Consider the following 24,221-nt stretch of genomic DNA (forward strand, 5'->3'; position numbering starts at 1 on the left):
GGACAGAAAATATGTACTTAGATTTAGGCTCATGCCTATATTATACTTTAAAATACGTCAGGGCTTCTACCGCGTTGTCTTGGTGTTTAGGCTTACATCATACTTAAAAGTACGGTATGTTAATATCTGTTTTATTACAAAATAATTATGATAAAAATAATAATAATGATTTTACAGTTAGCTACATATGAACATCAAGGAAATTATAATTATTAAAGAGGACAGAAAATATCTATTTATATTTAGGCTTAGGCCTAGGCCTATATTGTATTTAAAATTATGTCAATATCTATTTTATTATAGCATACTTATGATAAAACTTAATAATATAAAATGATTTTACATATGAAAGCCAAGGGAACTATAATTACAATATTATCAAAAGGAGGAGCAAAGAGAGTTGAGAATCTTGGCAAAGACTATATTCCGTCGATTCTGCTGCCACCTACTGGCAAATTAGGCTACTTGAAAAAAGCGTTAAATCAGATAGTTTCAAAATATCAGACATACAAGTTACGAAAATGAGGACATTTCTTGATTTTTAAAAATCCACCCGGACCCCGGACAAAGGCCTAAAAAGGAGGACATGTCTGGATAAAAGAGGACGTCTGGTCACCCTACATATTGTCAAATATGAACCTCTTCACACTGCATTGTGTGTGTTGTGCACTCACTTGAAATGGCCTCGCTTTGACCCTCACCACACCACTCTACATTATGTCGCTTTCTTTGTGTATATACGCTAAGAATGTCGGTAAATTAAGTTTGATTTGCTCTGTATTAGCAACATTTGACATAGAAGTTACCTTTTCAGGAAAAGGGTACTGGGTTGGAATAAATTTTGTGTTATGTGAATAAAGAGTCTTTATTTTTTATCACGTCTTCAGTATATTATTTGAACGTGCTTGACAGGCTGCTGCTTTGAGTGTGTCGCAGTATTTGGCTACAGAAGTGAGAGCAAGAATGCAGAGAGGCAGTGAAGTGGCGACTCCTGTCAGTGATTGCTCTCTGCCTTCTCCCATGTCTTCAAGCAACAAAACGGGAAGCAAACCTAAGAAAATAAGACCACCGTCACCTCCATTATCGCCACTAGTTGGACAGCTGACAGAGATGGGATTTGCACGACGGAGTGTTGAAAGTGCCATTAAATTTTTTGGTGAGATATGGTTTGTGATAAATGTAAAAAGTTTGGATATAATATCTTGCTATCCAAAACAAGAATTCTAGTTTCTCGTTTTAATACCTCAGAGCGAAAAGGATGGAAGTCTAATTTTACTGATTTTGAGATAAGCACATCATTTTGATCAGAATTTCTTTCTCTACCAGCTGGAAAAAAACCAAGTGCACAAAATCTGTATTCTCTTTAAATTCAGATGTCGAAGAATGGAAGGACCATTGCTCTTCATATACTTGCTTTGGAATCTTTTTGCTCTCCTGAAAAGTTATGTTTTGTGACGTCCACCCATTTCGCTCTGAGGTACAGATATGTTATTTTCAAAGATCCAATAAAAACTCATTTCAGTACTTCAGTTAATTTCACTAAAGACAATTCAAGTAGAATTTGTGATAGATAAAAACTGTTTGGGCATTGTAGGACTTGAGGCATTCCCGGCGTTGAATATGGAATAATTTTTGTTGGGTTCTCAGCCAGGTGAGTTGGATTGTTCCTTCCAAGCTTTTGATGACTAGCTCTGTCATCTTTTTTAAGCTTTCCACTGCAGGCCAATCAGAAGCTAGTTCCTAGTCCTGACCGTCTGCCATGTTCTGGTTGGTCGAAGCATGTTGATTACAGGTTTCCACGCTGTATTCAACTGTAGACCCCGTCTCTCTTGAACTTATTGCCATCTAGCTGGATTTCGATGGCTTCCTTGATGACCAGGTCCCAATAACCCAATGCCTTGTCCAAGATGGTGGTGGCGTCGAAATCTATCTTGTGGCCAGTTTCCAGGCTGTGTTGCACTACTGCCGACTTATTGGAGTAATGTAGTTTTATGCTGCATTGGTGTTCCTTGCAGCATTCCATAATAGTGTGTCCCATCTGGCCAGTGTAGCATTTTCCACAGAGACGTGGGCATACAGCTGAGTACAACATGGAAACTTGTAATCAACATGCTTTAACCGACCAAAAAATGACAGACAGTCGAAACTAGGAACTAGCTTCTGATTGGCCTGCAGCGGGAAGCCCTGCTGTCAGCCTATATACCGGTTAGACATAGTCCCACAGCACTTCGTTCCCTGAAGAAGATGGCAGAGCTAGTCATCGAAAGCTTGGAAGCAACAATCCAACTCACCTGGCTGAGAACTCGAGAAGAATTATTCCTGGTGTGTGGATAAGCTTCAGTGCTTCTACCGCGTTGTCTTGGTGTTATTGGCTGACGTTTCGACCGCTGTGTTATGGCCATCTTCAGAGCAGTTGTTGGATAAGGAAATAGTCTGCCAGTACTTATATATATAGTAGTCTCGATGAAGATGGCCACAACACAGCGGTCGAAACGTCAGCCAATAACACCAAGACAACGTGGTAGAAGCCCTGAAGCTTATCCACACACCACGTACACCAGCCGCGGAAGCCTACGCAAACAAGAATTATTCCTGTTTGGGCATTGTTTTGCGAAATACTTCTGTTTCCTTTGTCGGCATTCCACAATTTTTCCATTACTTTATTATTGTCATTTTTGATAGCTCTTGCGTTGATTTAACAGTTAAATCAGGTGGATATTTGAAACTTTGGAAAAGAAGGATTATGTAATAATATGATTAATGTGATTAAATTTACTTGATCGTCATCATCAACATCTTTTCATGTCCTCCTTTTGGAAGATCGATTCCAAATATGTCTCCATTCGTTTCGAGGCATACTTGTTTCTTGAAAGCAAATTTTTATCCACCACCGTCTTAACTAGACCTGACATAGCTTCACTGGAGCCCCTTTAGCTAACTCGTTCGGATTTCTTGTTGGGCTTTCTCATCTATCTTGGAGGTACCAGGGACATAGTTCCAACAAGCATTACCTTACTGTAGCTACCCACCTCCCATGACGTGGACGCGGGGTCAGACTTTGGGAGGCTAAATTTACTTATTATTTAGTAATAATAATATAGTTATTATTTTAATTGTTTCGTGTAACTTGTATTAAGAAATTACATATACTTTATTTATATGTTTCAGCTACCTCAGTGTACGTTTCATTTTATCATCATCACACATTTTTTTCTCTCTTATGCGAGTTAGGAGCTCATCAAATGTCTGGGTTTTGTTCAATTTTCATATTTTTGTGAATTCCATGAAAAATCAAGAATGGAAGTGTTCATTCCTTTTCAGAGCGACATTAAAATACAATTACCGTCATTAATTAAGTTCAGCCATTAACATAATATATGTGTAAAATGTAATATGTTTTAACATACCTTCATAACTAAAGTAAAATATCCTTGATTTGATTAATCACATTATTTGCAGACTCTGCATCTATGCCAGACACAAAATGGAAGATGTGGTACTTTAACAGGCCAGCTGTATTAAACTGTTTGTAACATTGATTTTATGCTCCTTTCCCTCTTTCTCTTCTTTTAAAGGAATTGCAAGTGAAATTCCGCCTAGTCCTGAGACATTGGTTGCATGGCTCTTGGAACATCCAGATCATGCACTGTGCAATTCAGATACTGTTTCGTCTTTCGATGGACTCTCAGACACAGATTCTATATCTGAAGAAGTGGAGGATATGACAGCATCTCACACAGAAGGGGTAAAGGGACAATAATTGGTACATTTTTGTTATGTTGACATTAATTGATATCAGTGGAGAGAGTGCTGTAGAGAATGTCATAGACCACTCGGTATATGACTAACTGAATGTGTTAAAATTTTTTCGATTATAAATTTGGTTCATTTCTCCATTGGAACCAATAATAACAGATACCAGTAATAAAATAATTGTTCACTTCATGTATTTATTACTCTTTTTTAAATTTGCATTTTAGAGGTTAGTTTTAAATTGAATTGCAAAACTATTTGAGGTTCATTGTGGTTTAAGTAAATTTACTCACCTGCAGGCAGCATCATCAGCAGGATATAATCAGCGCTCAGACTTCCTTAGCAATGATGAATATGCCATGTACATCCGTGATAACATTGCAGATGGCATGCTTGTTCGTTGTTGCAAGACATATGAAGAAGTTCACGAGGGAGATGTCGGAAGAGTGCTTAAAGTTGATAATGAAGGTCTTCATGACTTAAATGTTCAGGTACGTAATTTATCAATATGTTTAAATTACAAGCAGATCATAATATTTTGAGTGATGTTAGATGTTCATACTGACATGCATATTCATTTTCTTAGTACAGTTTATAGTGACGTTTATTAATTCTGTTTTAATTTTTACTGTACCTTAAATATTGTACTTGTTTAAGAAGTTTTTATAAAGTGATAGAAAATTGGTAAAGTAACCTCATATTTTACATTTGAAATTCCATTGATCAGTCTAAATCCAGGTATTCTTTGTGATTCCTTCATTATATTTTTATACTCGGTTGTCTCTGACGGCTGACCATTCATCTTCTTGTTTCCAAATATAAACGTTTAATGCCTTTGTGCATCATCATTATACATTTATTTTCAGGTTGATTGGCAGCACAAGGGAAGTACATACTGGGTGAGGTTTATTCACATTGAACTTATGGGATTTCCTCCTTCCAATCCCAGCTTGCATCCCATCAAAGTTGGAGACAGAGTAAAAGTGAAAGCTTCAGTAAAGAATCCAAAATACAAGTGGGGTTCGGTAAACCACAATAGTATCGGTGTAGTTACAAGTAAGTTAATCATCATTTTTCAAGATTTTATATGTAAAAATTAGTATTGTATTCATAATCGTATAATCATTCATTTCACCAACATTAATTCATTCAAAACGAACCTGTTGCATTTTGTATTCATAATGAATTGGTAAGAGAAAAAGCACCATCCAGTGCATTATATTGCTTAAATAATTTAACCACTGTCTCGGCTTTTGCTGCAGCCCATGAAGCTTTGACCTATTCATAAACTCAGTATCAGCATATAAGACAAACCCAGTTTTTCAGACCTATTTTCAAAGAGAAAAGTTGTGTCAGAAAATACGGTAAATATTTGATAGACCTAGCATGAACACAGATTTTACTATGAATTTTTATTATGTTCTTCGGAAATCATTATTTTGGTTTTTCTACTGATAATTAAGGGATGCCGGAAGAAGAGAATATATGCACCAATGACTAGGGACCTGAAAATTTAGCATTTGCGAAATTCGCGAAACTTTAAATTGCGGGTTAGAAAGTATTTTTCTTCCTCTGTAAGGTGATTTAGATGATTTTCTAGCAGAATTGAAAGTGCGAAAAAATGCGAATTTTCTATCAAATTGCAAAATCAAGAAAATGCGATTTATCAGTAAAATGCTATTTTTCAAGCGAAAAGCTTATTATATACCCTGTATACAAAAATTAAAGGCACTTTTTAAGTCCATTGGATGAAGCTACATTGCAAAGATGTGTTTTCCAAAGCTGCTCAGTCAGCAAAGAATAAACTGTCGATTTTGAAGATAAAGAACCCTGGCCAAAAGAACTTTGAGGTTATAGCGAAGACATTCTTCCTGAAGTCTACTGAACAATGTTGAATCAAATATTGACATGTTTCCAGGATTTTCGAGTATACCAAAACAAGAAATTCGAAGTGCATACAATTCATTTAAGAAGCTTATTTGAACAACAGGTGAAAAAATGAAAAATATGACATAGTGAAAGTGTTGAATGCTTCAAGAACAGAAAATAAAGCATTTTCAGAATATGTATGTATTTAATTCTCTTGATTTAACAATGAAGTCATTCTCCTTCGTGCTGCCCAATATTTCGATGTGATGTCCTGAGCTATTTGAAGGGCTGTGCAACTTGCCAGATGATCCATATCCATTTCCTGCTCCTGACAGCATAACAGACAATTTGGTGAAGTCAGTATACCGATTTTGTGGAGATATTTACTTAATCATGGCCATGTTTGGAAGTATTGTGGACACCAACAAATAATGTTGACGGTGAACGTGTTTTATCGCAATATGATGCTGTTGTTTTAGATAGACGATGTAATTTGAAGGAGGAAAACACGGAACTGTGCACAATGTTATCTTTTGAAAAATTAAAGGTAGAATTCACAAGTTTTCTTCGGAAAAAAATAGATGCTAATTCTGATGAAAAAATAGATGCTAAAAATTCAGGTCCCTGACCTGTGTGTCCTTCTTCCGGCAAATCCTTCATTTTGTATGTCTGTGTGCATGTGTGTGTGGTTTTTTTATGTCCAGAACTAATGAGCTTAATGGTATAATAGGTATTAGCAGTAATGGAAGAGATGTGAGTGTAGACTTCCCGCAACAAAACAACTGGACAGGAATCATTCCAGAGATGGAGGTGGTTCCTTGCTGTCATCAAGGTATAAGTTGCGACGGCTGCCTCATGTACCCTATTACGGGACCAAGATTTAAGTGCAAAGCATGTGATGATTTTAATTACTGTGAAAATTGTTTCTACACCAAAAAATTTCATCGTCACAGTTTTAACAGAATAGTTGAACCAGGTAAGTTATTGTTTCATTTGATTCATGTGTATAAATTATAAATTCACTACTAGGGGGCGGATTCATATGCACTGTTAAAATTTAAGAGCAGAGGTTACAAACATATACAAAAATTATGGCAAAACATGCAGTAACACTTTTGACACTATCTACCACAAGACTTATGATAGCCATACATAAATTTTACCACTGAATCTTGAAATAATGCTGAATTGAATGGTTTATAGTTCACTTAATTTAGGTGATTAATTTGTCCTTCACAGTTTGTTCAATTGTTGCAACAAATCGAAAATATACTTAAACATAAGATCACATATGTACATTTTCTTGGTAAGCTAATGATGCCATTGGTCCAAAAATTTTTACCAGATATTACATATTGCCTTGTGATAGTGAAACTCAGTTTTTATATTTATAACTTGAAAATTAAAGTAAACATTTCCCCAGCCATGTTCGCGAGGAAAGTTCTCTCTTCATAGTAGTGAGACTGCTTGGATCTCTAATGGTAAAATAAATAAAATTCACAACCTACTATTATTGCGAAGCTTCATGAAGAAATCTGGAAGTTGACAAAATAAATTAATAATTTTAGGTATTCTTGGAGGTACTGAAAAATAGTAGACTAACGTATATAAAAGTTCATCTCTGATCCAAATGTGATCAGAATCAAGATCTATGGAAGCCCTTTAATTAAGGTATCTTCTAAAGCACACATTTTAACGTCTGTATAAGAAATTTTATTAGTAATAACGTATTCCAAATAAAACAAAACAAAGTAATTAATTTGAAGAGTTGGATATAACTTGCGTATTAAGAAAACGATGTTATAGGAACTATATAAACATGATAAAACATTATCCAAGACCGGAATAAACGTTGGAAAGGAGAAAGAAAATAAGTAATTAACATACCAGATTGACTGCACGTGTTTAACATAAAATTATCATGTGAAGACTGAAATTCGTAACATTCACGTGATGATGTCAGTAAATAGATTTAAAATATTTCTAATGCTGACTCTCATGACAGAGGGTTCTCCTCCTTCCAGTAGGCATTACAAATATCAGTAGTTTGATAGAGTTTCTTTTTTTAACCATTCATTTTCTTGTTATTGCAGGAAGTGCAGCTGTATTCGCTGGGAAGCCAGGCAGGTATTACAGACAGGATATGTCGTTGGCTCTGAATACAGGACTAATTGAAGATTGGTCAAAATGTATCAAAACTCTGAGTGTTTCGTCACGAGAGACATGGGCTCATCGGCTTGTTGATGGTTCAGACAATTACTGGCAAAGCTGTGGTTCACAAGGGAAGGTACCGTACTGTTACCTTCAGAAATTCTTAAATCATGTAATAATTTTGAAGATGTGGTGGTGATATGCATGTGTCTATAGAAAGAAACTCGATAAAATCTACGAGTTTGATAAAAAGTTTGTGTCATAAATGTAATACAAACATTCTCATTGTACGTTCTATGCACCTAAATACAGTACAAAGATTAAACTTCATTAAAGATTTGAAATTTAGTTATAGAAACAATTGAAGGGTACACGGGAATAACGATCAAGGTCCATTTTAGAAAGTTTCGAGAAAAACGAATTTTAAAGTTTAAGCACTTAATACTTTGTTATGTGTGTATTTAATAGAAACTGACGTAGTGGAACGTCAAGAACGATTATTTCTTATTACTAGCTAGACCACATGATAGTACTTCCTTTCCACTATAAGGTAGCATTATTAACTCAATTTCTATTTTTGATGGACCTTGATCGTTTTTCCCGTGTATCCTTCAATTTTCCTTTGTTAATGTGAAACTCTGGCGATAATTTACCTTGGTTCACTAGTTTCGGCTTGATATGTAGTCATCTTCAGATATTAGTGAAGTCCTTGCTTGTTTCCGGTTTCTTCCATAACCTGAAGATCCATGTTTTGGCACTTCCTTTTGTCTTCTGACGCAAGAGTGGTACAACACCTTTAGAAGGCAGCTATGAAGTAAACAGTTGTGCTACCAACTATTGCACAATGTAAATGATTTACTAATAGCTTCACTTTCATTAGACTGTTTTTTCATAGGCCTTGAAAATATAAAAAAGTTCTCGTTTTACGAAAAACCCTCATACTAAATATAGTGCTTCAATGTATTACACTTAATTGCTATGTATTCCGAATTCTCTTGTTACATAACTGAATAATATGTATATTGGTTTTCTTTCAGCACTGGATTCGAATGGAAATGCAACCTGATGTTTTAGTGCATTCATTAAAAATGACAGTTGATCCTTCTGATAGCAGTTACACGCCATCTCTTGTTGTTGTAAGCGGAGGAGATTCTTTCACTGCCATGAATGAGTTGTCTACTATTAACATTCGTAATACTGACACTGTGGTGACTCTGTTATCCGACTTGAAGGAGGTAATAATTCATCTTTTAGTTCTACTTCATGATATATTTACCTTTAAATATTTTAAAATTTGTGATAACATTAGAAGTATGCGAAATTAGAGTTTAACAAGACGGAATATAAACCTGTATTTTAATAAGCTGCCATACAAAACATAAGATTAACAGTAATGTAAATTAGATGTGTCTAAGTTAAAACATATAAAAGATCTTCCACGTTTATATTGCTCACTTGGTCTCTAAGATTATAGCAAACAGCGTTTCTTAAAACTTGATTGCAGATGCTTATACTATTCTTTTATCGATTCTCTTTAATATCCAGTTTTCAGATGCGTACTTCATTGTGAGTTCGCCATGACTTTTCAGTATTTTAACATTGTATCTTTTCTGGTTTTATTTCTCATTATTCTGATGTTCCATAGATATCAAAATTTATGCAGTTTTTGTATTAGAGCACTATCAGAATTGAATGACACATCACAATGTAGATAATTAATGTTTGAACTTGTTCCACAGCATTATTGTTCAAAATAATTAACGCTCACAGAAGTAGAGTGGAAGTGGCAGTGCACAGTGCAACTGCCCACATGCGAGTGTGGAAAGATAGAAGTTACATATATATTTGAGTGGTATTTGTGTGTATATAATTTTTTTTTTTTTCTGTTTTCAGAACCACTCCTGTATAGAAATTGCCATAAAACAATGCAGAAATGGAGGTATAGATTGCAAAATTCATGCTCTTAATATAATTGGTAAAAAGCGAACATCAGAGGGTCAGCTACCAACTGCATTATCATTCCTAGCCTCGGACAATGATGACATTCAGGTATAGTATAATGTAATGGAAGTGACTCATATTTCAGAACTTTCCATTATGAGAAAGTTCTTGCAGTACATAGTTCCAGCATGTATTAACAATGTGAACTAGTATATGAGCCGTTCAGAGCAAAAGTGGTGTAAGTCAAAATTGAGTAATGAGGTTTAAAATAAAAATTGTGTAAAACATAGCGCAAAGTAGCAATTAATATGTCCTTCTTGCTATTCACTGACTACTGTTAGTTTAAATAAGTTGAATATTAATTGCTACTTTGCGCTGTATTTTACAGAATGTTCAATTTAACCCTCATTAGCCATTTTTGACTTACACCACTTTTGCTCTGAATGGCTCATATATATATATATATATATATATATATATATATATATATAGTTTTGTTATTTGTCATTTTTAACAATATTCGTACATGGAAAAATGTTATTCGAAGAATTAATAGCATTCTGGTTCAATTTCAATAAATAGAGATTTATAATTTGAAATAAAAATATTAGTAGCTACATTATAACCCAGCCAGTTCGAAGTAATTGGGTAATTGATTAAATGGCGATCTTACTCGTGTTAATTGTGTAAGTATGTGCGGCTTACAGCTGTTTCGGTGCTTCTTCACACCATCCTCAGAGCCTACTAGATCTCGGCGTCATCTCGAACTTCGCTGCCTGTTGTGTGGGTGCGTTCGATTGTTGAAAAGTGTTGAAATGTGGTGTCAAAAGTAATTGGGGCTCGAATTTGTTCTGATTAGCAAATGTTCGGATTATCCAAAATTCTATTTCCCATGTATTACTTTATGTTTATATTTCCTTAGTAGATCACGTGTTATTTTACTTATTTGTATTGTAAATATTTATTTATTATAAAACTTGCCAATCACAAATTTGGCTTCGCTCTAGGACAAAGTATACCATATGAAATTTTATTTGCGGAGTGTGGAATAAGTTATCAGTTCAGAACGAAAATAGAAAATGTATAACAATAAAAAATTATGAAGATTAGAATGTATGACAGTAAAAAAAAAAAAAAAAACACATATTCACCAAATAAAATAACTTACAATTTTATATGTATAAAAGTCAAGTTTATGAATGCATATGATAATTTGAATGCAACTTCGCAGAGCCATTATTGTAATTTCCTCACAAAAATGTTTTTGTAACCCATTGTCTGACGAAAGTTATAAAACAATTTTGGAATTGTTCACCTAGACCCCACTATACTACCGTGATTTTTTCAAATTATAAAATTTTTCAAAATAATTGGCTGTTGGTCTGTAAATATATCTTTTCTCCTGATCTACTTCTATATGTTCCATAATTTGTTCAGTTACATCATGATGTGTTATGAAATGTTTCACTCTTTCTAAAGCAGTTAACAAGCGTCATTAAAGGACATCAGATTGGTCGAGGAAAGCATGAGCAGCTTCAAATTTCCACAATTTCTTAGTGGGTCGCACTTAACAATGAATGTTCTTACATTTTCACGACAAACTTAATTTCGAGCAAAATTGATTTAGGCTATATAGGTGACATTTCATATGTCCTGGGGTTAAGGTACGATTGTAGAAGTTTAAAAAACCGTATAAGCGAAATAAAGTAACATAGAAGATACAGGAATTTTGCCAGGATTTTAGAAAACACACAAAACTGTGAAAAATGTATGTGTGAGACGTATAAAAGAAGTTATACCTTTTTTTTTTTTCATTTCATTTATTATATTCCATAGATCTTACATGAGCAATGAAGCTTTAAGATGTGGAATAAGTCAAAATTTTACAATATTACAATTACAATTTTTACAAATTTTTACAAATTTTACAATATTTTACAATTTTTACAGTTTTACAATTTTGTAATTTTCTACAATTTTTTACAATATTTTGGCGATATGTAGTGAGGTGAGGTGAGGTGAGGTGATTACATTTCTATGAACACTTCGAGTTTGTGACCATTGTCATATGGTTAGTTGCTTTAATATGAGTGCTTGACTATATAGATATAACATATGTGTTGGCATAGGTATGTATTTCTCCATGAATGTAGAGCATAGTACCTACTTCATTCAAACAACTGACATACATTTTCTGTTAATAAAATGAAGTGAACCTGGGCATCTGTGAGTGGTACATAGGATCATTTAGTTAAAAATCTAGTTCTTTCCTAAAAGTTTTTTTATCAGTTTGTTTTCTATTTATATATATAGGACACGAGTGTATTTGCAACACAACAGAAAAGCCATGTTGTAGACTCAAGACCAGAGATCCATACTAAAGTGCTGGTCTGGGGGCTGAATGATAAGGACCAGCTAGGAGGACTGAAAGGATCCAAAGTGAAGCTGCCAGTTTATTCGGAAGCTCTTTCAGGTCTTAAACCCATCCATATTTCAGGAGGATCGAAGTCCCTCTTTATTGTTTCACTTGAAGGAAAAGTAAGTGCACCATTATATAAATTATTAATCTGTAATTCCTTCCTTTTCTTTGTGTATGTATTGATTGTGCACTGATGGCTCTTGTACTCTGGAGTTAAAATTCTGACGATGTTAAATGACACTCGGGAGGAAATTAAACGCAGAATAAATATGGGAAATGCGTGTTATTATTTGGTTGAGAAGCTCTTATCATCCAGTCTGCTGTCCAAAAATCTGAAAGTTAGAATTTATAAAACAGTTATATTACCGGTTGTTCTGTATGGTTGTGAAACTTGGACTCTCACTCTGAGAGAGGAACATAGGTTAAGGGTGTTTGAGAATAAGGTGCTTAGGAAAATATTTGGGGCTAAGCGGGATGAAGTTACAGGAGAATGGAGAAAGTTACACAACACAGAACTGCACGCATTGTATTCTTCACCTAACATAATTAGGAACTTAAACTTAAAATCCAGACGTTTGAGATGGGCAGGGCATGTAGCACGTATGGGCGAGTCCAGAAATGCATATAGAGTGTTAGTTGGGAGATCGGAGGGAAAGAGACCTTTGGGGAGGCCGAGACGTAGATGGGAGGATAATATTAAAATGGATTTGAGGAAGGTGGGGTGTGATGATAGAAACTGGATTAATCTTGCACAGGATAGGAACCGCTGGCGGGCTTATGTGAGGGCGGCAATGAACCTTCGGGTTCCTTAAAAGCCATTTGTAAGTAAGTAAGTATAGAGATATACAAAACATACAGGCTACTTATTTGGACAACATTTCTATTAATCATATTTCTAGTTAAGTGGAATTAATTCCTTAAAAGTAAAATGAGGTGTGACTTGATGCGCTGGGGGGGGGGGGGGGGATGACTTGATACGTTTTGTAGGTTGATGTTTTGTTTCGAGACATCAACTTACAAAACGTATCAAGTCTCCCAGCATATAAAACAGAGTGACTAGATATGCTTGGGGGGAATTTATATGTTTTGTAGGTTGATGTTTCGGTTCCGAAATATCAACTTACAAAATGTATCAAGTCCCCCCAGTGTATCAAGTCACCCCATTTTACGGTGTTGTATTTTCTAATCAATACTTTTAGCAAATAATTGTCACATTGTTTTCCTTCTAATTGCTTGTAATGACTACTTCTTAATCTAAGGAACTTCTTACAATACAGTGCAGCTTCGATTATCATTGTCTTCGACTGTTATCATTTTATGTTTGCTATGTAGAAGTTTTATATAATATTCTTATTGAATTTGGTATCCCCAAGAAACTAGTTCGATTAATTAAAATGTGTCTTAGTGAAACTTACGGCAGAGTCTGTATAAGCCAGTTTCTATCTGATGCTTTTCCAATTCACTGCGGGCTAAAGCAGGGAGATGCACTGTCACCTGTACTTTTTAACTTTATAATCTAAATTTAACAGAAGAACTACTGAAATCAGAAGTAAACACTGAAATACTGAAACAATTGTCTTTAGAGACAATTAATATTAGGTACCCTCCACAAAACTGGCTTCATTTATACACCGACGGATCCTTGATCTCCAGAGAACAAGGTGCCGGTGCAGGTGTTACGTGCTGTCTCTTCTCACTTTATAGATCTCTTGGATATGGAACAATAAGTTTTGATGGTGAAATCATTGCAATAAGTGAATGTCTCAGGAATCTTCTATGCCACATCAATAAATTTAGGAATGCAGTTATATTGTCAGACTCCAAAGCAGCTATTCTATCAATCGTCTCTAAACACACACCTTCATCTCAAACAGCAGAAATAACTAAAATGCTCTCTCAATTATTATCACTCAATAAAAGAATTGTATTCCAATGGATACCATCCCATTGTGGAATCCTGGGAAACGAGAATGTGGATGCTTTAGCAAAGAAGGGCAGCACTGCTACTTACAGACCTGTTACTAAATCTACGTATTACTCTGTGAAGAGATTTATTAAATCTACATACTTAGACTTCAACAAACAAAATTTGATAACTCAATCCCAAGGGAAAAAATGGAACTCTCTGCATCAAAATCCACAGTTAATTCCCGATTTACTACGAAAATCGTCTGTAGCTGCATTTAGATTGGCAACAGTCCATGATTGTTTGGCCAAACGTTGCATAGAATTGGAATATATCAGTCCCCTAACTGCCCATTGTGCAACTCAAACCAAGAAATGGATTCGGAACACCTCAAAATCTGTGCTTCAGTGGCTAGTCATGATAATATCTGTGAAAAATATTGGAGTGCAAGAGGTCAAATGACTTTATTGTCAAACGCCTGGCATTAGAAAACAACAACAACAACTTTTTAACTTCGCTCTAGAATATGCCATTAGGAAAGTTCAGGATAACAGAGAGGGTTTGGAATTGAACGGGTTACATCAGCTTCTTGTCTATGCAGATGACGTGAATATGCTAGGGAAAACGTGGAAATTCTACTTGAAGCAAGTAAAGAGATAGGGTTAGAAGTAAATCCTGAAAAGACTAAATATATGATTATGTCTCGTGATCAGAATATTGTACGAAATGGAACTATGAAAGTTGGAGATTTATCCTTCGAAGAGGTGGAAAAATTCAAATATCTTGGAGCAACAGTAACAAATATAAATGACATTTGGGAAGAAATTAAACGCAGAATAAATATGGGAAATGCCTGTTATTATTCAGTTGAGAAGCTTTTGTCAATTAGTCTGCTGTCAAAAAATCTGAAAGTTAGAATTTATAAAACAGTTATATTGCCGGTTGTTCTGTATGGCTGTGAAACTTGGACTCTCACTTTTAGAGAGGAACAGAGTTTGAGGGTTTTTGAGAATATGGTTCTTAGGAAAATATTTGAGGCTAAGAGGGATGAAGTTACAGGAGAATGGAGAAAGTTACACAACGCAGAACTGCACGCATTGTATCCTTCACCTAACATAATTAGGAACATTAAATCCAGACGTTTGAGATGGGCAGGGCATATAGCACGTATGGGCGAATCCAGAAATGCATATAGAGTGTTAGTTGGGAGGCCAGAGGGGAAGAGACCTTTGGGGAGGCCGAGACGTAGGTGGGAAGATAATATTAAAATGGATTTGAGGGAGGTGGGATATGATGGTAGAGACTGGATTAATCTTGCTCAGGATAGGGACCAATGGCGGGCTTATGTGAGGGCGGCAATGAGCCTCCGGGTTCCTTAAAAGCCAGTAAGTAAGTAAGTATGTAGTAAGGTCATAACCTAAAAGAATCATGTACAATATATGCTATATGTGCCCAAGGTTTTATTTGCAGAATGAATTGTAACATAGATTTAAATTATTCCATTGTCGTTGTTTTCATAACCATCGCAATTTTAGGGAATGAATGACAAATTCATGTAGTAAGTCATTACTCACTTCGACTTAGTACTGTACCAGAGTATACTGGCTAAAGTTGATTAGGAATACGTATATGTTAACATGTTTAATATGTAGAGGTGAGCTGTAATAAAACAACTATGGATTGCAATAACTTCGTTACAGTGTGAGAAATATTTAGGCTACCACAGAGTTCATAATTATGGTACTGTAGTCTTTAATATGTACAGTATTTATATGATAATTATTAGTAATTTTCAATTTTACTTATAGCTTTCCCTTTTAATTTGTGCAAATATTTGGAAGTTTTCATATCTTACCAAAGTACTATTAATTTATGTGTTCGCGTAGGCTTCCGTGGCTGGTGTACATGGTGTATGGATAAGCTTCAAGGCTTCTACCACATTGTCTTGGTGTCGTTGGCTGACGTTTCGACCGCTGTGTTGTGGCCATCTTCAGAGCAGTTGTTGGACTGCTCTGAAGATGGCCACAACACAGCAGTCGAAACATCAGCTAATAACACCAAGACAACGTGGTAGAAGCTCTGAAGCTTATCCACACACTATTAATTTATGTTTACTTTGTCTTTTCAGGCCTACCATTTTACTAATATTGTCTGCTTAAAGGTTTCAATCACTTCGTACATGCATACATGACACGGAGACCTATTATTCGAGCCTTGATAGTATGAGAATTGAATCATTTCGAAGTTCACTACAATTCTTACATTTTTTAATTCCAAACATCTTGTTTCCTGAAATGCACAAATAAAATGCTGAAATATGTTACTGTATCACCACCATCACTATCATTACTACTACCATCATCATCAGCAAAGCAAGTGGAGTACCAAAAAATACTGGCGCTGTTAGAACTTAATTTCACAGTATTTTTAGGATATCAACAAATACGTGTTATAATAATCATTTTGTTACCTCGGCATTAAAATTTCTTTATGCGTAAATAATTTTATGTTGCAGACTCAGAGGTCTGAATTTTATTATGGGAAGGATATACATTGTGCATGTAGACTCTCTACTAGAAAAAAATAATTTTCTGTTTCTTTTCATAGCTGTATGCTTGTGGAGAAGGCACTAATGGTCGGTTGGGTCTTGGGCACAGTAATAATGTGTCAGTGCCTCGGCAACTCACTTCACTTAGTCAATATGTAGTCAAGAAGGTGGCAGTCCATTCAGGAGGCAAACATGCAATGGCCCTCACGTTGGATGGCAAGGTAAGTGCTTAAAATGAAGTGTTCAAGGAGAAGTAGCAATATTTTCTAGAATATCTTATATACAAGTATAAGAGATCAGAAGTATACGAGATTATTACTGTCAATTGAAAAATATTGTCTTTAATATACATCTTCATTACACAGTAAGTCGACCTGGTTGGCGAGTTGGTATAGCGCTGGCCTTCTATGCCCAAGGTTGCAGGTTCGATCCCGGGCCAGGTGATGGCATTTAAGTGTGCTTAAATGCGACAGGCTCATGTCAGTAGATTTACTGGCATGTAAAAGAACTCCTGCAGAACAAAATTCTGGCACATCCGGTGACGCTGATATAACCTCTGTAGTTGCGAGCATCGTTAAATAAAACATAACATTTAACATTTGCACAGTAATGATCTCCTGGGATCTCCCGTATTTTCCCTTAATTTTTAAGTCTCCTATATTATTCTTCTCTTCGAACATTTTTCTCCCTTATTTTTGCATAATGTGAAAATTTTTATTCTAAACATTTGATTTTGCCGTGAATGATGATTGTATAGATTGTATATATATGATGAACTTTGTTGTTCAAGACAGGTATTAAAATGTGCAGTCTTTATAGAAAATAATGCTTGCCAGAAATGAGTTTTAGTGCTCACCTGTCTAAAATCAAACCGTGTTAATGTTATAAATTTGGGGAAACTGGCTAGTTTTGTTCTAAGCATACCAAGTAGTAATGCTTATATACAACGAGGATGTTTCATCTCATGAATAATAATTGGACAGATGTTCAAAACGGGAACACTACACATCTAATCAAATCAGAGCTGCAAACTGCAGTCGACTAAAACTATGAGGCGCGTTCATAAAGTAACTTTCCCACTCGTCCCATAGCTAGCAAACCATATGTTGCGTGAAACAACTGCGTGTACGTGATGAGTAATGTCCTGGCATGGCGCATGCGCTAGTGGAACTTCCCGAGTGCTCTCAGAAGCTTCATTTCATTGGTTGAAGATGGACACTCCTATTCCAGCTCCCGCCGCTTGTGAAGTGCAGTCAGTGATAAAGTTTTGAATGCACAGGGCATAGCGCCGATTGAAATTGATCGTCAGCTGTGCCAGGTCTATGGGTCTAACGTCATGAGCAAGCAGATGGTGCATTGTTCCACAAGGTTGTCTGCGATGATGGTTGGCCTCCCACTGCGCTCCTCATCATGCACATTTTGGCGTCCTGCTGAAAATTGTCTACAGCAGCAACGCACCATCTGCTTGCCCATAGACCTGGCTCAGCTGACAATCAATTTCAATCGGCGCTATGCCCTGTGCATTCAAAAACTTTATCACTGATAGCACTTTACATGTGGTGGGAACTGGAATAGGAGTGTCCATCTTCAACCAATGCAACGAAGCTACTGAGAGCACTCGGGAAGTTCTGCTAGCGCATGCGCCATGCCAGGACATTATTCTATCACGTACACGCAGTCGCTTCGCGCAACATATGGTTTGCTAGCTATGGGAAAGTTACTTTATGGACACGCCTCATATTATGCGAGACAAAATCTGTCTCAAAATACTCTTAATTTAAACTAGCTGCCGAAGTGTAGAATATAGTTGTTTTTTAGTAACTGAACGGAATAATTTGTCTATTTCCCATGTGAAATTTTGTCGATTCCTTAGTCTCCCATATTTTCTTCAAAAAAAGTTGGCAACCCTGTCACTGTCACTGCTTTATCGCCTTTGAGCAGCATTGATCTCCATAAAATAACGTTTGTTGCATAATAGTAGTAGTAAAGTCCTTTCGCAAACTAAATATATGATAGCAACTAGAAATAAAAATAAATGGGGAAACTTAAAAGACATAAGAATTGGAGATTATAATTTTGAAAGAGTTACGAATTTTAAATATCTTGGATCAATAATTACTGAAGACAATAATACCTCTGAGGAGATAAAAGAGAGATTGAAAGAAGGGAATAGATGTTATTGGGCACTTCTCCAATTAATGAGATCTAGACACCTTTCGAAGGCAGGAAAAATAAAGATATACAGAACTGTGTTGAGACCAATTGTCACCTATGCATCGGAAACCTGGTCTATGCTTAAGGAAGACGAAAATAGAATTGCTATTTGGGAGAGAAAAATTTTAAGGAGAATATATGGACCAAAATTAATAAACGGAGAATGGAGATTGAGATACAATAGTGAGTTGTACGAGTTATATGGTAAACCTTCAATATTGGGGGAAATAAAAAGCTCAAGATTAAAATGGCTGGGCCATGTGGAAAGAAGAGAAGAAAACTCATTACTACACAGGATATATAGAGGAAATCCAGGAGGAAGAAGATGCACAGGGAGACCTAGAAAGACATGGATGAAAGATGTGGAGGAGGATATGAAGGAGCTGGGGATCCGAACGTGGAGGAGGTGTGCCCGGGACAAGAATGATTGGGCTTCACTTGTTAGGCAGGCTTTAGTCCTACAAGGGCTGTAATGCCACAGATGATGATGATGATGATGATGATTATGATGAAAGTCCTTTCGCTCCTCCGGGAAGCATAGGGTCCTTGTGAAAACACGCCATCTTACTCTGTTTTTAGCCATAGCTTTGACTTCATTTCGTTGCATAATAATTAATGTAAAATTTCCGATGTTTTATCTGGCTTTTTTTTTTTTATCTCCCTTCAGGTATTCTCTTGGGGTGAAGGAGAGGATGGCAAACTGGGTCACAACAATAGGTTAAGTCTTGATAAACCACGTTTGATTGAGAGTTTGAAATCAAAACGCATTCGAGACATCGCATGTGGAAGTTCTCATAGTGCTGCCATCACGTCAAATGGAGAACTGTATTCATGGGGACTTGGAGAATATGGCCGACTGGGACACGGAGATAATGTAACTCAGCTGAAACCAAAGCTGGTGAGTATGTTGTTCGAATTCATTCTGGATTACATTGACGAACATATTCGTTATATTGTGTTCAGGTGAAAGACCAATAAAATCCTTATCATGTTGTACTTGTTCATTTACATTTATATTATCGATCTTATTCGTTATGTTCTATTCAGGTGAAAACCCTCTTAGGTAATCGCATTATACAAGTTGCCTGTGGAAGTCGGGATGCACAAACGCTGGCTCTGTCGGATGAAGGATTGGTATTTTCGTGGGGTGATGGAGATTTTGGAAAATTGGGTCGAGGTGGAAGTGAGGGCTGCAACACTCCTCACAACATTGAGCGACTGAATGGAATGGGAGTGTGTCAGATAGAGTGTGGTGCCCAGTTCTCTCTGGCCCTTACCAAATATGGACAGGTAAGTGCTCTTCTTTTTTAAATATTAATCACAACAATTCCACTAATACCGGTACTTATCATCTACAAATTTTTTTTTTAAATCCATTGGCAGATACTTCTATAATTCACCCAGGTGTTGTTGCTGTTAACTAATGCTGAGTTTTTAGCATCAAACCCATTAACTCTCTCCTCTCCAATATTTCTCACATACAGATTCACCAACGTGTATCCATCTAGGAGTAATGTGCCGAAACTGTAATTCCTTTTGTACTATGATAAGCGAACTACATTATTGCAACAAAAATAAACTTCAGGGGACAAAATTGTTTTCTGGGAACAAAAATGGGGACGTTTATATTCTCCAGGCACAGTGATTGAAAATGAGGAACTATATCTGGAAACAAGGGACGTCTAGTAACTCTAAATTAAGCTGTGTAGCTAAAACAAGATGATGTGAAGAAACCCCTAAGTTTAAATCTTAAGTAGTAATATACCGTGTGTTCATTTCAAAACTTCCCACCTTGAATAATTATACATATGCAAGGAATACGATTTTGAGGAAAAACACATCGTTTTAGTTTTCAAAGAAGAAGTTCAAATCCACTGCTGCTGATTGAATTTTACTCCCATTCCCACTTTTGAATTTCAAATTGCACCCCCATCTTCAGCCACATCATTTAAAGGGATGATTAATCGTATCTGTCTACCAAGAAAAAAAATGTATGGTAACTTGGTTCATCCATTTCTGAGATATAGCCAGAAACATATAATTTAATGAATTAAATTTTATTTGTTACTAGACCGTATTATGAAGATACTAGGTCATTTCTCTGTGTACTAGAAAGCAATTCTGTTGTTTGCCTGGTATGATGGAGTTCCTGTCGTTTTTTTTATACATGCCCTAACATCTTCGGTCATATCATGTGTGTAGGATCATTAGGTATTTGTCAGTAGGCTGTATACTATTGTTGTGATTCTGTTTCTACTGTCATTTGTTATAAATGGCTTGCATTCATTTTTAACATCTGTAATCATATTATTGTCATTCTTTAAATTATATGTTTCTGGCTGTATCTCAGAAATGGAAAAACTGAATTTTTTTATAAACAGATAGGATTTATCATTTCCTTTAAAATGACTCTTTGAAGATAGGGATGTAATTTGAAAGTCAAAGGTGCGAATGGGAGGGGGCGAAGGGATTGAACAGAATATTCAATCAGCAGTGGTTTTGAATATATGTTTAACATATCACAACAAAATCACAATTGCGACAAATAGAAGGCTGGTGACGCATAATGCCTAGTCATGTTATGTATATGCATAGTGGAACTCTCTATTGTCAATTTGTTTAATTCTGGTGAAAGAAAGGAAAAAATAAGGAACTCAGATGTACAGATATAATAATTAATTTTTTAATTAAATGTTAATATTTTAATAAAGCTTTGTCTTTACAGTAAAGTAAATTAAATTTAAATTTATTTTAAAATGTTTGTGTAATAATTCTTTGAATTTATATGTTTATTAATCACATTATGCTGTGTTCTATTGGGCAACCTTTAATTTAAAGGCAGCTCTATTAATAGTATTATTATTATTATTATTATTATTATTATTATTATTATTATTGTTATCTAATTCAGAATCATTATAAATCTATACTAATAATAAATCTGTAGCCGAAATTTTTCTGGTAATTTTCGATTTTCCAAAAATAATTGGTCCTAACATATACAATTAACCACCCTGATACCGAAAATCGCTTTTTTGAAATTTTTGTTTGTATGTCTGTCTGTATGTGTATTTGTTACTTTTTCACGCGATAATGGCTGAACGGATTTCGATGAAAATTGGAATATAAATTAAGTTCGTTGTAACTTAGATTTTAGGCTATATGACATTCAAAATACATTATTTAAAAGGGGGGTTATAAGGGGGCCTGAATTAAATAAATCGAAATATCTCGCTTATTATTGATTCTTGTGAAAAATGTTACATAACAAAAGTTTCTTTAAAAATAATTTCCGATAAGGTTTATTCCTTGAAAAATTTTGATAGGACTGATATTTAATGAGATAAATGAGTTTTAAAATTAAAATAACTGCCATCTAAGGCCGTGTAATGAATTAAAAAACAAATGACTTCGTCTATAAGGGGCCTTGGACAGCAACAATCGAAAGCTATGAAAGATAGCCTACAGATAATGTTTCTGTGAAGTAATATCAGAAGCTAAATTAACCGATTTGTATAATTAATTATTAATTCACCATTGGAAAGTGTAATTTCTCTAGATGGACATAATGCTATAATGTTATTACAGTAACTTCTGAGTGAATCGAGGACAGGTAAGATTAAAATAGCTTCTTATGCACAGAAAACTTGATAGGCTATTCTGTACATTCGTTTCCTTATTTCCTAAAATAATTTTTATGACCAAATGAGTGGTCTCTGGATCAAAATGATCGCATTTTAATTATGAAAATACAATTTAAATTAAGTAACATAATAAACGATTTATCCTTATATCAAACACGAATGTTCCCTGGATCAAATGTCCTATTTTAATTATGTAATTACTTTATATTTATTTCTAACGGGTGCAGCGGAGCGCACGGGTACGGCTAGTGTATAATAAGAGGATTGTTGTCACAGAGAATTTGGTTTTCATATGTATTATCCATTATTTTCCATTTGTAGACTAAAAAAGAAAAATACGATATATTGAAAAACATGAGTAAAATTGTCCAATTTAGACTGGTACTAGCACTAGTGGCCCCTATAAGCACAATCGTAATCTTATCGAATAACGGCAAGTTAAGAATTCTGCCACTGGACAAAGAAAATCTTACAATAACTACAAAATAATAGAAAAATAGATTATTAATTTTTGTAGTTTGTTTTTGAATAATGGATAAATTATACGTTTAATAGGTATGGACATGGGGCAAAGGAGATTATTTTCGTTTGGGGCATGGCACGGATCAGCATGTAAGGAAACCCACTTTAGTTGAAGGACTGAGGGGCAAGAAGATAGTCCACGTAGCTGTGGGAGCTCTCCACTGCCTTGCTGTTTCCGACACAGGACAGGTATGTCCCAATTGTGACGAAATTAAATGTTGTATTTAATCTATAATTGTTTAATATTGCAGTATCTTCTGATTTACAACATGTAAGCTACATAGAGATCATATCGCTAATGAGGTAATAAGAGAGGAGCTAAAAACAAATAATATAGTTGAGGAAATCGAGGTGTCTAAACAAACATGGATTGTCATCTGTTACGGATGAGTGTCCTCAAAATAAGTAAGTGGTTATTATAGTATAGATCTGTCAGCTGAAGAAGTGTGGGACAACCTAAAAAGTGTTGGACAGATGGAAACTAAATCTTGGAACAGGTCCTGGAGATCATATCCTTGTTTGTAAGAACAAGAACAACAATATATTCCGCCTTAAAATGCCCCATCCTCTCATTTCCAGACCATCAGAATCCAGAAAGATCTTAGTTGATCATATCCGGGAACCAAGGGCAACTGCAGGATCGAATCTCAGTGGTAGCAAGATGGTTAGAAAATTATAGGAAATGGATGCACGAGAAGAGAGAAAACTGAACATGAAAAATAGCTAGTTCTGAAATCTAAATTACCTTGCGCACGCATTCATAGTTTAAAGCACTCATTTTTGTTGAATTGTTTACCGAGGATTTGAGGAAACAGGCAACATATTTGCAACCAAGACCTCTTCAAGTGATATCTCTATCCAATGCTTTTGCTTCAGTAAAAGGTAAAGGTATCCCCGTAACATGCCATGAAGGCACTTGGGGGGCATGGAGGTAGAGCCCCATGCTTTCCATGACCTCGGCACCTGAGGTGGTGTGGTCGGCACCATGCTCTGACCACCTTTTACCCCTGGAAAAGACCCGGTACTCAATTTTATAGGAGGCTGAGTGAACCTCGGGGTCGTTCTGAAAGTTTGGCGATGAGAAAAAAATCCTGTCACCACCTGGGATCGAACCCCGGACCTTCCAGTCTGTAGCCAGCTGCTCTACCAGCTGAGCTACCCGGCCGCCTTTGCTTCAGTAAATTCTCATTTTACAAACCTATGGATCAACAATTGGCTCTCTTCTGACAAAAGAAAAATTTTACAGTCTGCACA

General features: G+C 35.6%; 1 protein-coding gene across 3 annotated transcripts in view; it reads left to right on the top strand.

The window, feature by feature from the left end:
* HERC2 (E3 ubiquitin-protein ligase HERC2) overlaps positions 1 to 24,221 on the top strand; it is a 159,788-nt gene that overhangs the window by 86,989 nt on the left and 48,578 nt on the right. For all 3 annotated transcript variants that reach the window (XM_069831643.1, XM_069831645.1, XM_069831644.1), the window contains exons 43-55: positions 913 to 1,156; positions 3,576 to 3,745; positions 4,053 to 4,244; positions 4,620 to 4,809; positions 6,353 to 6,598; positions 7,716 to 7,909; positions 8,811 to 9,008; positions 9,667 to 9,822; positions 12,028 to 12,252; positions 16,647 to 16,808; positions 19,469 to 19,699; positions 19,849 to 20,091; positions 23,001 to 23,156. In XM_069831643.1, coding sequence (XP_069687744.1) covers positions 913 to 1,156; positions 3,576 to 3,745; positions 4,053 to 4,244; positions 4,620 to 4,809; positions 6,353 to 6,598; positions 7,716 to 7,909; positions 8,811 to 9,008; positions 9,667 to 9,822; positions 12,028 to 12,252; positions 16,647 to 16,808; positions 19,469 to 19,699; positions 19,849 to 20,091; positions 23,001 to 23,156 — 2,607 coding nt within the window. The remainder of the gene's footprint in view (positions 1 to 912; positions 1,157 to 3,575; positions 3,746 to 4,052; positions 4,245 to 4,619; positions 4,810 to 6,352; positions 6,599 to 7,715; positions 7,910 to 8,810; positions 9,009 to 9,666; positions 9,823 to 12,027; positions 12,253 to 16,646; positions 16,809 to 19,468; positions 19,700 to 19,848; positions 20,092 to 23,000; positions 23,157 to 24,221) is intronic.

The sequence above is a fragment of the Periplaneta americana genome, chromosome 7 (genome assembly GCF_040183065.1).
Source record: "Periplaneta americana isolate PAMFEO1 chromosome 7, P.americana_PAMFEO1_priV1, whole genome shotgun sequence".
Taxonomy (NCBI): Eukaryota; Metazoa; Arthropoda; class Insecta; order Blattodea; family Blattidae; genus Periplaneta; species Periplaneta americana.